The 13,028-nt window shown below is 46.0% G+C and overlaps 1 protein-coding gene across 3 annotated transcripts in view; it reads left to right on the top strand.

Annotated features, from left to right (window-relative positions):
- HTR4 (5-hydroxytryptamine receptor 4) overlaps positions 1-13,028 on the top strand; it is a 103,553-nt gene that overhangs the window by 63,171 nt on the left and 27,354 nt on the right. Inside the window, exon 7 of one of the 3 annotated variants that reach the window (XM_021410446.1) lies at positions 1,561-3,467. The exons of the other annotated variants lie outside the window; for them this stretch is intronic. Within the exon in view, the coding sequence (XP_021266121.1) occupies positions 1,561-1,567 (7 nt within the window). The 3' untranslated portion in view covers positions 1,568-3,467. Of the gene's footprint in view, positions 1-1,560; positions 3,468-13,028 lie in introns of those variants that run through there. 3 annotated transcript variants of the gene reach the window in all.

The following is a 13,028-nucleotide window of genomic DNA, read 5'->3' as shown; positions in this document are numbered from 1 at the left end:
TCACATACAGAGGTTTGTTTCTTTGGTTGCAGCACAAATTGTGTAATATATAAATAGGAATTTATATTTGAGTATAAATGTACAAATGAATTTGCAATTCACAGTTCTAAGAGACTATGGTTTGAAATATTGTGCAAGGAAAGGATTTGGGGATCATTCTGACTAACAAGAAAGTGGATAGGAGAATTTACAGTGAGCTCTCTGCTAACATAATGCAAAAATAAGCACAGTAATTCACAGCAGTAGATACAGCGTTCTGGATAACTCTAGCATGTGTTCAGGAGTCCTGTGCACCACCAGAGTGAAAACAAAATGCTGTAATTATCTGAAAAATGCTGCTTCCCTCTTTAAACACATTGCTTGCATATCTTTTGTTATGCATAGACATTTGGTTAAAGCAAAGCAACCAGCTCATACCTTTGGGAATCATTAAACTCTCGTACTGTACAAGAGGATTGGAACCCAGCTCAGCAGTGCTTGAATTCTCGGATAAATCAAGTTCTGAAATTATTGCACAGCAGAGAAGGTAAAATAGAATTGAGCGATGATCAGAGCAGACAAACTCTGGAACGTCTGGGTCAAGTACATCCCTTTGGTGTATTCCCCATTTCCTTCCAGAAGTGCAATGTTCATCACTGAACAGTGTTAATCTCTTCTGGGAAAGCTGTAGTGAGTGGTTTATTTACTCATTTTCCAGCACAAAGAGGCCTTCTCAGACAGGGCTGATGCCAATTTCATTTCTCCAAAGTAAAACACATCCTGACTTTCCTTTTAGAAGAGCCAAGAGAAACAAAATGAGGGGGAAAGAAAAGCAGCGTGCAGCTTTGGGGACTGGAAGTTCATTGTCCTCATAAATACAGAATTAAATAAATAACCCAATCAGCCCACACTCATGTCAGCACTCTGAAGGTGCACCAAGCACGGGGAGAAGAGCACAGTAAATCACCGTGTGCAGCCAGCACTCAGTGCCGGAGCGCGGCTGTGGAGCCTTATTGGCCCCTGTGGGGATTGTGAGTGATGGAGTCGGTAAATCTGAACAGGCACTGCACCGTTTGGCTCCTCAGTTTGCAGAAGTGTAGCAATTCCCTGGCTTATGGCTGTGCTGGAATAAGAAGAAGTCCTCCCTGGCTGCAGGGAAGCGCGGCTCAGAGGTGCTGTGGGAGTGTGCGAGCAGCGCTGTGCCCACCTTGCTCCTGCCCCATTGGGTTTGATGTGGGGCTGGGTGCAAGCAGGGATTGTAATGCTGTGCTGCTGCTTCCAGTCTGTAAGGTGTTGGCAGGTGCTATTCCTTCCTCCTATCCCTTTCCCGGCCAGGAGCAGAGGAGACTCTGGGACAGAGTCTTAGGCATTCAGGTGGGTGGATGGGCTGATTGCATTGCCTTACTTCCAGAAGCATTGAAACAATGAATAAATTGAAGAGGCTGCTCCTGAACAATCGGATAGGTCCTGGAGCCCTCCTGCCTGCCGGGCTGCCAGCACAGAGTCTCCTCTGCTGGGCTTACAGGTAAAATCCTGCTGTCCTGCCTCCTCCTGTTCCTCTTATCTCTTATCCTTCCTTAGGCATTAAGGCAGCCGCAGAGATCGCAGAATACCCGAGGCAGAGCAAAGCAGTTGGGGTGGGACAGCCCTGCACTGCGGCAGCTCCCGCGCAGCCCAAGCAGCTGCACGCAGGGCCCTGGCACCCGGACGGCCTGCAGGCACAGCCTGGAAGCGCAGCCCCTCCTCGCTGGTCTCCCACCTCTTCCCCGGCTCTCCTGGCTCAGGGCCATCCCTTGGTGTCCGACAGCGTGGGCGCTTTGTTGGAAAAGGTGCGTTGAGCTTCAGCTGGGAAACACACACCTTCACTACCACCTTTCCCCATGGAACAGCGGTGGCCGCTGGAGGAAGGAGGGACAGCGGTGACAAGGGGCACGGCTGGGGCGAGCTCACTGCCCTCCCTGATGAAGCCCACAGAAAGAACACAGGAACGGCAGCAGGAGCCTGGGCCCAGGTCAGCAATTTGCTACGTCATGCTAAGTATTTCTTTTTGCTCTCTTTTCCCTTGCACATGGACCCACGCTCATGGAGACAACTCATTGCGTAAGCCAGCAGGAAGTGGTTTCTGGAGAGATGTTCAGAGGAGGTGTTGCTTCCTGGCTCTGCTTGTGCTGCTGGAAGCAGGAGGGTGCTGCAGGGACCTGGGATCTGTCTCCTGACTGCAGCAGCTGGCCATGGCCAAGGAAGGGCCTCGCTGCTGTTTCGAAAGAAAAAATATCATCTATTTCAAGATATGCACAACTTCGCTTGGACTAATTTGCAAAATTTGGCCCAGAGATGAGAGGTGAAGGGCTGAACTGAAACACAGGGTCTCCTAACAGTAGTGCATGCAGCTTCAAAGCCAAGTCCTTGCATTATTGGCAGGGCACTGTTGAGCTAGGCTGCTTGGAGCTCCACCCAATTAGGTGAATGGGTAAAACCCACTGTTTATTGGTTCTTCCAGGGATTCTGAAGGTTGTGACTTTAGTTTTGGCTTTTTTGCTCTTAAGGAGAAATAGATAAGCAGTGTGTAGGCATGTGGGGTCATGGTGCTCACAAACAGAACCAGCAAGGGTACAAAATCCTGAAAAAAGTATCTGGAGGAAAAAACAGGAATTACAAACATGTCTTCTTAGCTTATTTTGACCAAATTTCATTCTGAAGTGGAAATGAATCTTCTGTGACTCAGTTTTTAAACACAAAGGATGCAGGGCTTTGGCTTAAAACCAAATTTTTATTTTAGCATTAACTACACCATGAATATCCATCTGAAAGGTTTTTTTCCCTTTACACAAATGGAATAGATTTTTCTGTAGACGTTCTGTGATTTTTTTTTATCACTCAAGGGTCATTTGGGAATTTTCAGTGGCAGAGTAGTACTGCCCAAAGCTATACAGTTATTTACAGCAAAATCGTCATAGAACAGTAGAATCATAGAATGGCTTAAGTTGGAGGGGGCCTCAAAGATCGTCTTGTTCCAACCTCCCTGCCATGGGCAGAGTTGCCAGCCACCAGATCAGGCTGCCCAGGATCCCATCCCACCTGGCCTTGAACACCTCCAGGGATGGGATATCTACATCTTTGCTGGGCAGCCTGTTCCAGCACCTCACCAACCTCTGAGTAAAAAATTCCTTCCTAACGTCTAACCTCAATCTCGCTTCTTCTAGTTTAAAGCCATTCTGCCTTGTTCTATCACTATCAGACCATGTAAAATGTCAGTCCCCCCTCTGCTTATAAGCTCCCTTCAAGTGCTGGAAGATTGCAATGAGGTCTCTGTGGAGCCTTCTTTTCCCTGAGCTAAGCAAGCCCAGCTCCCTCAACCTTTCTTCAAAGTGCTCCGGCCTTCTGAGCGTCTTCGTGGCCCTCCTCTGGAACTGCTCCAACAGCTCCACATCTTTCTTGCTCTGGGGGTCCCAGGGCTGGACACAGTACTCCAGATGAAGACTCACGAGGGCAGAGCAGAGGGGGACAGTCCCCTCCCTTCCCACTGCCACCCCTCTGTTGATGCAACCCAGGACACTGTTGGCCTTCCAGGCTGCAGGCGCACACTGCTGGCTCATGTCCAGCTTTTTGTCCACAAGGACCCCCAAGTCCTTCTCCGCAGGGCTGCTCTCAATGAGTTCTCCCACTCTGTACTCATATCTGGGATTGCCTCAACCCACGTGCAACACTTTGCACTTGACCTTGTTAAATCTCATTAGATTCTCATGTGTCCACTTTTTGAGTGAGTCCAGGTCCCTCTGGATGGCATCCCTTCCTTCTGTTGTGTCAGCTGCACCACTCAGCTTGGTGTGATCAGCAAACTTGCTGAGGGTGTACTTGATCCCATTGTCTGTGTCATTGATAAAGATGTTGAAGAGCACTGGTCCCAAGATGGACCCCTGGAGGACACCACTCGTGCCTGGCCTCCTCCTGGACATAGAATCAATGACAAGAACACTCTGGCTATGATCATCCAACCAATTATTTATCCACTGAAAAGTCCAGCCTTCAAATCTATCTTTCTCCAGTTTAGAGATAAGGATGTGATGTGGGTCCATGTCAAAGGCCTTGAACAAGTCCAGGTACATGACATCAGTTGCCCTTCCTTTGTCCACCAATGCCGTCAGTCCATCACAGAAGGCCACCAGTTGGTCAGGCATGACCTGCCCTTTGTGAAGCCATCATCAGACCATTAGGGCCAGAACTTCTGCCTCACGGGAACTGCCTGGGAATTTTAATGGTCCAGCAATATGGGTCAGGGTTGACCCAGAGTCTTACACAGACCCAGAGCCTTACACAGTGCATCACCTTCTTCACTAGAAGGTCATTAGAATCATAGAATCATAGAATAGATAGAATCATTAGCCAACAATAGAACAATAGAATCATTAGCCACAAGATGGATCATTTGGATTCAATCTGCTGTTTTCTTCATTTCCTCATTGTTTGCAGTTCCATGCTGGATTGACATAGGTCATTTTGGAGGCACACTGACACCAGCAGACATTTTGCTATGCTGCTGAGACTTGGAGCAAGTACAGGCTATGGAGCCTCAGGATGTCAGCTGTAATTTCTGCAGCTGTCACTTACAATTGGGATCCAATAGGCAAGAAATTTATGTTTGCAAAGTAAACAAAGCACCTTCCCACTAAATTCTTTTTAGAAATTTTACAAATAAAGCAAAGGATTGAGACATCCCCCTGACATCTCCATCTCCTGCAGTTTTGCTTTCATGTAATTCCTCTTTCAGACAGGAGTTTAGAGGTTGTGAAGGTTTTAGTTTCCAGAGAATCTGATGAAATACTGACTGGGTGCAGCTAGTGTCTTTGCATATGTCCAGGCTGGGATTTTGAGTTTTGTCCTTGATGATAGGGTTTTGTTTTGCTTCATCTTAGCAAATCGATGTAAACGTTGTGTTTCTATGCATTCAGACCATTGTGCTCTGCTCTGCAGTGGCTGTAGGACCAGATAGGAACCTCTGTGCGGGTACTCCATCCTTAGGGATGCTCCAGTGCTCAACAAGAGGCGCAGGAGAAATGAATGAAATTTTTCATCTAATAAAGAGAACTCTATTAGCGGACTTCTCTTTAAAGTGCAGTAGTGACATTTTTTGTCAGCTGCAGGTGCCTGGGTGAGCTGTGCTGACATCTATGGGTGATGACAGGCAGCCCTTCTCACCAGGACCATCTGTCTGTGAGTACAGCATCAGATGTGGCCAGAAGTATATCCCACAAAGCACAAGTACTGCAGGAAGGTGCCCCGGGTCTTTCTGCTCAGTTCTGAGCCATGGCAAGGAGACAAACTCCATCCCAAGATGTGAAATATTATACCAGTCAAGGCATTTTAATGAAAACCATAGGGGTGACCAAGACCAAGACCTGAAGAACATTCAGTTCATTTTAACACAAGCCTTGGGCTGACCCCTCTGGGCAATGCCACCAAAGATTGCTCGAAGTTTCCAGTGGAAACTTTCACTTTGAGTATTGGCTGCCTATGTCACACAAGGGCACTGCGCAGCTCCACTCCACACCCACACAAGGTGGGCTTGGTTAGTGCTGCTAAATGGAGGCAGACCAGGGATCTGCTTGCTGGCTATCAGTACTTCAAAGGGGTAAAGACTGGGAAGGGAGAAGAAGTATTTAAACTAAGGAGTAATGCTAGCACAAGAAAAAGAAATTAAATAGAAAGTGGCCAGAAATAAATTTAAGCGTAGAATAAAAAAAAAGCTTCTGGCCATCATGGCAGTGATGTTTCAAAACAAGCTCCCCATGAGACTAGTGGGGGAAAATGGCTGATTTTTAGCAAGCTGAAGCTTGATGAATTTACAAAAGTTGTATCATTGTATGATATGATTGCATCAGCAGTTAGGACCCCACAAAACCCCACTTTGCCCTTAATTCTGATCTTTGTGGAGACCAGAAGCAGCCCAAAGGCTCTTGGTGGCCTCCAATAACACTCGCATGGCCCCCAGATACATTTCATTTGTGTCTTTGCTCTTATTTCCCCATTTATTTTTCAGAGTGGCTATGTGATAGTATGTGCAAAATATACTGACAGATCATCTCCTTCTGACATTTAAATCCAGATTGGGCAAAGTAATTAAAGGTAGTATGGGAAGGGGACAATCTTGCACCAGGGAAGACTCAGACTGGGAGAATTAAGAGTATAGCATTCACTAGCTCTTCTTCTTTGCCGATAGCATTAATGTTTGTCAGGAGATAATCTGGTTTTCACTTGAATTTCATTAGCTGCAATTCCAAAAAGGTACTCTATAAAAATATATGAGATCATTAGACTCAGTAACAGATAAAAGAGTTCTGTAATTTCTTGGAGGAGCTTTCTTGTAGTTTTTTTTGTGAAGCTTTGCCAATATTTGCAATCAAACTTATGTTCCAACTTCCTTGGCACGATTTTACAACTTGGCAGCAATCTTCCCTACAGTCACAGCACTCACAAACACTGACTGGCAGTGTGAAGGCTCACAAGCAGGACAAGGAGAGCTAAAAATACCCGGAGGTATGTGATAGCTCAAACAGGAGATACAGGCTGACCCAGGAAGCACAGGGTGAGATTATGCAAGCTGTTATGCAGAGAACGCGGGGATCTGGGAATTCAGCTGTTCAACAGCAGCAAAAGTTCACACCATAAAAATAAGAGAGCTGCACATGTGGAGAAGGAGTTGGTGTTTTGCTCTGTGCAGCATCAAAGAGCCTGCAAGCCAAGGATGGACGTCATCTTCTCCTTCCTTTCCGCTCTCCCTCCTCTGAAGTAAGCTGCATGGATTTCTGTTTCTCCTGACTTCTACACATCTGGGTGTGCACGGGGCATCCTGTGGCCAATGGCACACCACGCTCTCCCAGGCAGCTGATGTGCAGCTGGTGCTTCAGCAGCACAGCCCTGGGCTGGCAGCACATGCACCGCTGGAATCCGGACATCAGGAGAAGAAGCACAAGAGCTGCAAGAGGAGGGGAAGTCCAGCACGACCTGGAAAACGAGGAGTGTGATTTACACCACTGATTGAAGGCAGAAACCTGGTGTGCGGCAGGACCTTGCAGCTGGGAACAGCAATGGGAGTGCAACAGTGTCAGGGCAATGTCCCTGCCGTGCCCTGCCCGGTGTTTGGGCAGCACGGTGGCGGGTCCTGCAGCACAGCAGCCACCAGCCTTGCAGCATGCAGTGCACCTCCAGCTTGTGTGGGGGTGGACTTATTTTTTCACTGTGGGTGTTTTCTAAAGTTATTGCTGAAGCCTTTCTTTTTATTTGTAAATGTGATAGGCTTTTATTGAAGTTGGGCTATCCCCAGGGTAGGATGTCGAGACACTAATTTCTTCTCCCTCAGCTGTCATCTTTCAAGTATGGGGAAAGATTCTTCCTCCCACCTCTTCCCTGCTTTTTCTTTCCTAGGGATCTGTGCTAAATTTAAAAGCAGAATAGTGCTTGGATCTTTCTTGACAATTGAAAAGGATGGAAAAGGATGAAAGTGGAGGGAAAGGCACACGGCGACCTCAGCTCCCTGCTCAGCATGGCACCAGCTCCCTGTGCCTTCTGTGGGCAGTGTGCGAGCCCATCACCCAGCCTCTGGTCCTCCCTGACCACTGGGCAGCCCTGTCAGCTCCTTCCAGCCCCCACCAGCCCATCCCACTGCCCATACCAGTACAGACCAGCTCCTGCTGGGACGCTTCTTGAGAAGGCCGATGCTTGTGTTGGTGAGGCTGGTCCCTTCCTTCAACCAAAACATGCCTGTCTTGCCCACAAGTACATACGTAGTGGGCTTAAGCCTGGTACACAGCTCAAAAAATACCTCACCAGAGAAAAAGGAGAACTTTTGATAAGAGAAAAGCTTCTTGTAATTGTATGGAGTGAAATCAAGAAATTTATCTTATTTCCTACGGAAGAGAAAGGGGATTAAGGTTTTAAAATAACACAGTTTCCTTCAATTTCAGTAAGGTAATCTCTTTCAATATGTCTGTATATTGGAAAAAGATTAGAGCTACGATAAAACCCCTTTTGTTATTTGGCCTGATACAAGACTCAGGATCAGAAGTTCTGTTCTGCATTGGTTTGTTGCTGGTAGGGAGACTGAGGGGTTGAAGGGCACCTTTAGCTTGGAAGTGACTGAATGATCAACTAATTTTTGTCTATTTTTAATTGCATGGCTTGTGCTTTGAGTAATGAAGCTGACTGCTGTATTCTGGTGGGGCAGGTTCCCTGTTAAGGCTTCCTTTCTGGTCTGAGATTTGCTTCTGTAATTTGTTGCCCCGATCTGTGCTCCCCTGAGGAGCAGCTGACTCCTGGCTCAGCAGCACCCGGTGGCGGTGTGACCCACACAGAATGTGGTGGTCCTTGGGAGAGCTCTTTCTGCAGGAAGCCGTGGGGATTGGTGCTCCCTGGGCTGCTTGGGAGCTGGGCTGCTCCCAGCCTCCTGCTTGCTCTTTCTGCCCATCACCAGCAGAACCTCCCTGGCTCAGCCCCGCTGCTCTGTAAAGCATTGCTTAATCTGTTTATTGCCTATGAAAAATGGAAAGTAATTTGGTTTACAGAAATTTGCAGCGACCCAGCTGCGAGCAGCCCCTGCGGTGCTGTTGGAGGACGGTGCTGGAGGGAAGGGTGAAAAGTGACGTGAAAAGCCGGGAAAGAAGCCGTGGGGATGGCCAGAAGTGCTGCAGGTCAACGTCTCTGTGCAATTACTGCTGTGTTTCACTTCACCGTCTCTCTGATTCAAATGGAAACTTTAAGTAACTTACATTACTTGTTGTCTTTTCCAATTAAACCTCTCTAGCCTTTCTCATGCATGACTGTTTCTTATTTCTTTCTGCTTTCCAAAGCCAGCTTGTGTAACAGACAGTGCATCCCCAGCGCTGGCCGCTGGCCTGGGGCAGGAATGCCATTTCCCAGGGAGCGTGGTGTCGAGGCTATCCCCAAGGCCTCATCCCAGCCACATCTCTCTGCTCCAGCCTCCACAACTTTCTTCCAAGTTTCCTTTCATCTCTACTGCACAAGACAGCACAAGGAATCAGCGTGGGAGTGCATGGCAGAAGGAGGGAAGTGGGGCTGGCTGCCTGGTGGACACACTCTATAATGATGGGCTGGATTTCCACATCTTCCATCCTTGCAGGTCTCCTGGCAGTAAAGAAAGCAGCTCCCTTCTGCTTGAAGTTATTTGAATGGTCATTTTAATTGGCTTGGAGGTCTCATTGAACAAGCAGAGCAAGATCTGTTGGGAAAAGCTCTAATCTGATTTCAGCTCAGTCCTTGCCAACAGGAAGCACCATTATTGGACTACCAAATTTAATCCCAGCCCTCCTTCCTGACTTGGCAGCACGATGCTAGGGATCTATTCAGGTTTATACACCTAAAGCAGAAAGCTGCTGCTGAGAAATGATTTCTCTCTCATGCAATGACATTTAGCTGACCACAGTAGCATTGTGTCCTGTGCTGGGAACATAACTTCTCCAAGAGAGCAGTGGGTGCTGGGAGGGTGCGATGACAGAGCTGTGCACAGTGTTCTGCTCCAGCTGCAGTGAGCAGCCTGCTGCCCATTGCACTGGGCCCACTGACCACAAGAGGAGCTGAAGGAGGGTTTACAACTGATTTTGGTACCCAAACAAATTCTATTTTGGATAGCAATATACTGTCCACCTACTTCCCTTCTGTGTATCTCCCAGCTGAGATCTCTGCACAGCTCTGCTGAGTGCTGTGGAACAACTATTTCCCACCTCTCCACATTTTGTCAGCCAAGGTGTTCTTAGACAATGCATCTGCAAAGAGCTCTGCATGCCATAGGGTTAGAAATGCTATATAATCCAAGTAGCTATTATTACATTCTATTATTTCTTGTAGCAGCAGAGATCTCTAAAATTCAGGGCTAATTGCTTAAATGCATTTTAATATTAGGTTAACTTTTTTTTTTTCAGTTTTAAATAACCTTCTTCCTTTCTGATCGCTGTACAAAAAGCTTTCCAAGCTTTTTGAAAAGGCTGTTCATTTACCTGAATGCCATAGGGATGCACATGGGGAATATTTCAGGACGCATCCCTCAGGCTTCTCCTCCTAGCAAAAGATAAATGTTGGCCCAGTGAACAGTAACCAGAGGGCAGAAACCTTACGGAGTGTAAGTGTTATAAGCCACGTGTTTGCAGAGATAGTGAGCTGAAATGAATTACTGGGGAGTAAAAGCGGAATACAAGCTCACCGCAGTTGACGCTCAGTGACATTTGAGAACCCCACATTTTTTATATCAGGGAAATACCTTAAGATGATCAACCCCCACTCACCACCCCAGCTTCTTCAGGAAACACAAATTTGTGGGTTCTCAGACATCCTCAGTTCTCCTATGAAAGGCTTTTCCCTTCTCTTATTTCTCAGACTCTCATTGCATGCTCTCTCCTCATCCCCTATACCATGCCCTGCCATCTCCTCATGGTACCTGTCTCCATTACTTAATAAAAATCCAATAGCTCATTTTTCTTATGGATCGTTCAAGATTTTTAAAGAAAAGTTAGATGCAAAAAAGCCAAAAAAGCCCCCTGAGCCGGGGCTGGTACTCGAGGGAGGAACATCTTGCACAGTCAGTGACTGTTGCTTGAAGCATGGATAGGCACATCTCATTATCACTTGTAGAACATACTTTGCCCTCTCTGAATGGCACTGCTGTTTAACAGGCTTTGAGATTTGTTTTCACTTTTGACTATGAACCCTGATGATCTTTTTCAATTTTTCAGACGTTATCCTTGGTTTGTTAATTTTGGCAGAAGGCAGCTGCAGCAAAAGGATATACTTATAACACAAAGGCTCCAGCAAAGCGTAGGTCCCCCAGGTTGCCTGCCCATCTAGATTTGCCCACTGCTGCTAAATCCACTTGTAAGACTTTTAGTGTGCCTGGGGCCCTGATGCTCACAAACATTTCGGCCACCTCTTTGGTATCTCAGGGACTCTCACCATGCCTGCTGTGATTTGATTGCCTGTTGCCATTTTGCCACTTTTATGAGCATGAACTGCTGCCTGCATTTCTGATTGAAGGGCAGCCACCAGCCCTACCCTGCTGGTGGTCCCAGTGCTTACCAGGTACAGGCAGCAGTTCCACCTGCTGCGAGCCTGTCTGTCGTGCTCACCCACCTGTGATTTCAGCTCTTAGCCAGCTGTGAGCATCTTTCCATCCTTAACTGCACTTTCAGAACAGTACATGGGCCATTTCAAGTCTTGTGTTTTTATTTATTGGGCATGGGAGAGCTTATTCTTGCTGCTAACATCTGCTGCTCAGTGTGCATTTGCATCTTGAACAGATGACCTGACCTGTGAATTGATGCAGATGTGCCTTTGTTTTGTTTTAGTCATCAATAAAAATGCAGTAATTTTTTTTCTGTATGCTTTTGGGAGTGCAGAGAGTCTTGCAAACACCAACATTACACACAGCTCAGTAAGTCTAATATTGCATTAGCTGATGATTTCCAGTCCTTGCTTCTGAATTACCTTGTTCTTTGGCAAATGCAGGCTACCTTGGCGTCACTATCATCCATTATCATCCATGAGATTTTTAAAATTCAGGTAGCTACATTTACAGTGTGGCTTTATAACTCATCTTTGTTCTTCCTGTTTTGCTGTGCTCTACAATTGCATCTTTATTAATGTGATTTATACCTGGCTTATGATGCCTCCATTGCTCATTATGCTATTAATGGGGAATTTTTCTAGGGAGCTTCCTTTGAAGAGTGATTCTCCCTTTGAACCTATGTCTTCATTTAATCCATTTAATCCTGATTAACTGACATTTTTCTTGCCTATAGAGCTCATTAAACCACACATTGCCTCTCTCACTGGTGAGATGTAGTCCTCTCCTTTGCAATGTATGAGCTCTTCAATATCTGAGGCTTTGTTCTTACACTGTAGGGATAAATTTTCTTACCATGAATGTCAAACCTTCTGAAATCCTAGAATCTGAAGTCAAATTTCACTACAAGCCTTTGTATTTTGCAGGAGCTGTAATCAGAAGGGTAGCCATACCTTGGCTGAAACACATCAGAGTTCCAAGAATATTTTCGAATTTCTAGAGAAAAAGCAGATTCCTTACCCTCCGTAGAGGGCTATTTCAGCATTTCTAGTGATTTCATTGTTAGGTGAATTTAAGTTGTTTCCTCCATTTAAATCTCATTATTTTTTTCCAGTTAGCTCATTTACCAAAAATGTATCTCATTCTTGCAGTTTAAATTATTGGTATCTACTACTGTAAGTCTACATAAGTAGCTAGTACAAAACAAGCTAACTATCCCATTTATTCAATTCATATTTAAGTTTTAGTCTTCTTTCAAAATCATAACCTATGAACTTCCGAAGAAATCATGGAAGCACATAAAATGTTACTAGCACATCCCATGTCTGGGGTAATTAATTGCACTGTGAGATGCCAGAAGAAGGCAAGACAGGCTGTAATCCTGGAGCAGCTGGAAGGAACTCCTCTAGTAATTTTTGTCATCTTTTGCAAGCTTGAATTCTTACGGACCAGAGAGAGCGGGTGAGCAGCAGTTGGACAGCTCCAGGTGTGGGTGGTACAGCTTCCATATGTGCAAAGCTCGGCCCTTCCCCAGGCGGTGCTGAGGGCTTCCACTGGGCCTGCCAGGAGGCTTTTTTGAGCTTTGCCTAGATGTGATGTCACAACATATGATGGGACATCCTCACTGAAGCATTATAGTGCTCTGTAAACCTCACCTCTCTCAAAATGTCAGTGCTCAACAACAGCTGCTCAAGTGCACAAATGACAGGAATATGCTTTTTTGAAGGAGGAAGCAAAGTGAACACCGTATGCATTTGTCACTTTGGAAGGAATGGAAGGATGTTGTGTTCCTGCCAGAAATGGATACAGCTGGACTTGATTATTTGTGCCAAAGATTAAATGAAAAATCAAGAAACTGGTAGTGTCTTACTCTAATGATAGGTATGAATAGTTTTACCATTGATTGATCTGTAAGCTGCCTGGTAGTGTGCAGAAACAGTAACAGTTTACATTGAAGTATTAAAGGCAGATGTAATTTATTCAG

The sequence above is a fragment of the Numida meleagris genome, chromosome 12 (assembly GCF_002078875.1).
Source record: "Numida meleagris isolate 19003 breed g44 Domestic line chromosome 12, NumMel1.0, whole genome shotgun sequence".
NCBI lineage: Eukaryota > Metazoa > Chordata > Aves > Galliformes > Numididae > Numida > Numida meleagris.
This window is presented reverse-complemented; position numbering and strand designations above follow the sequence as displayed.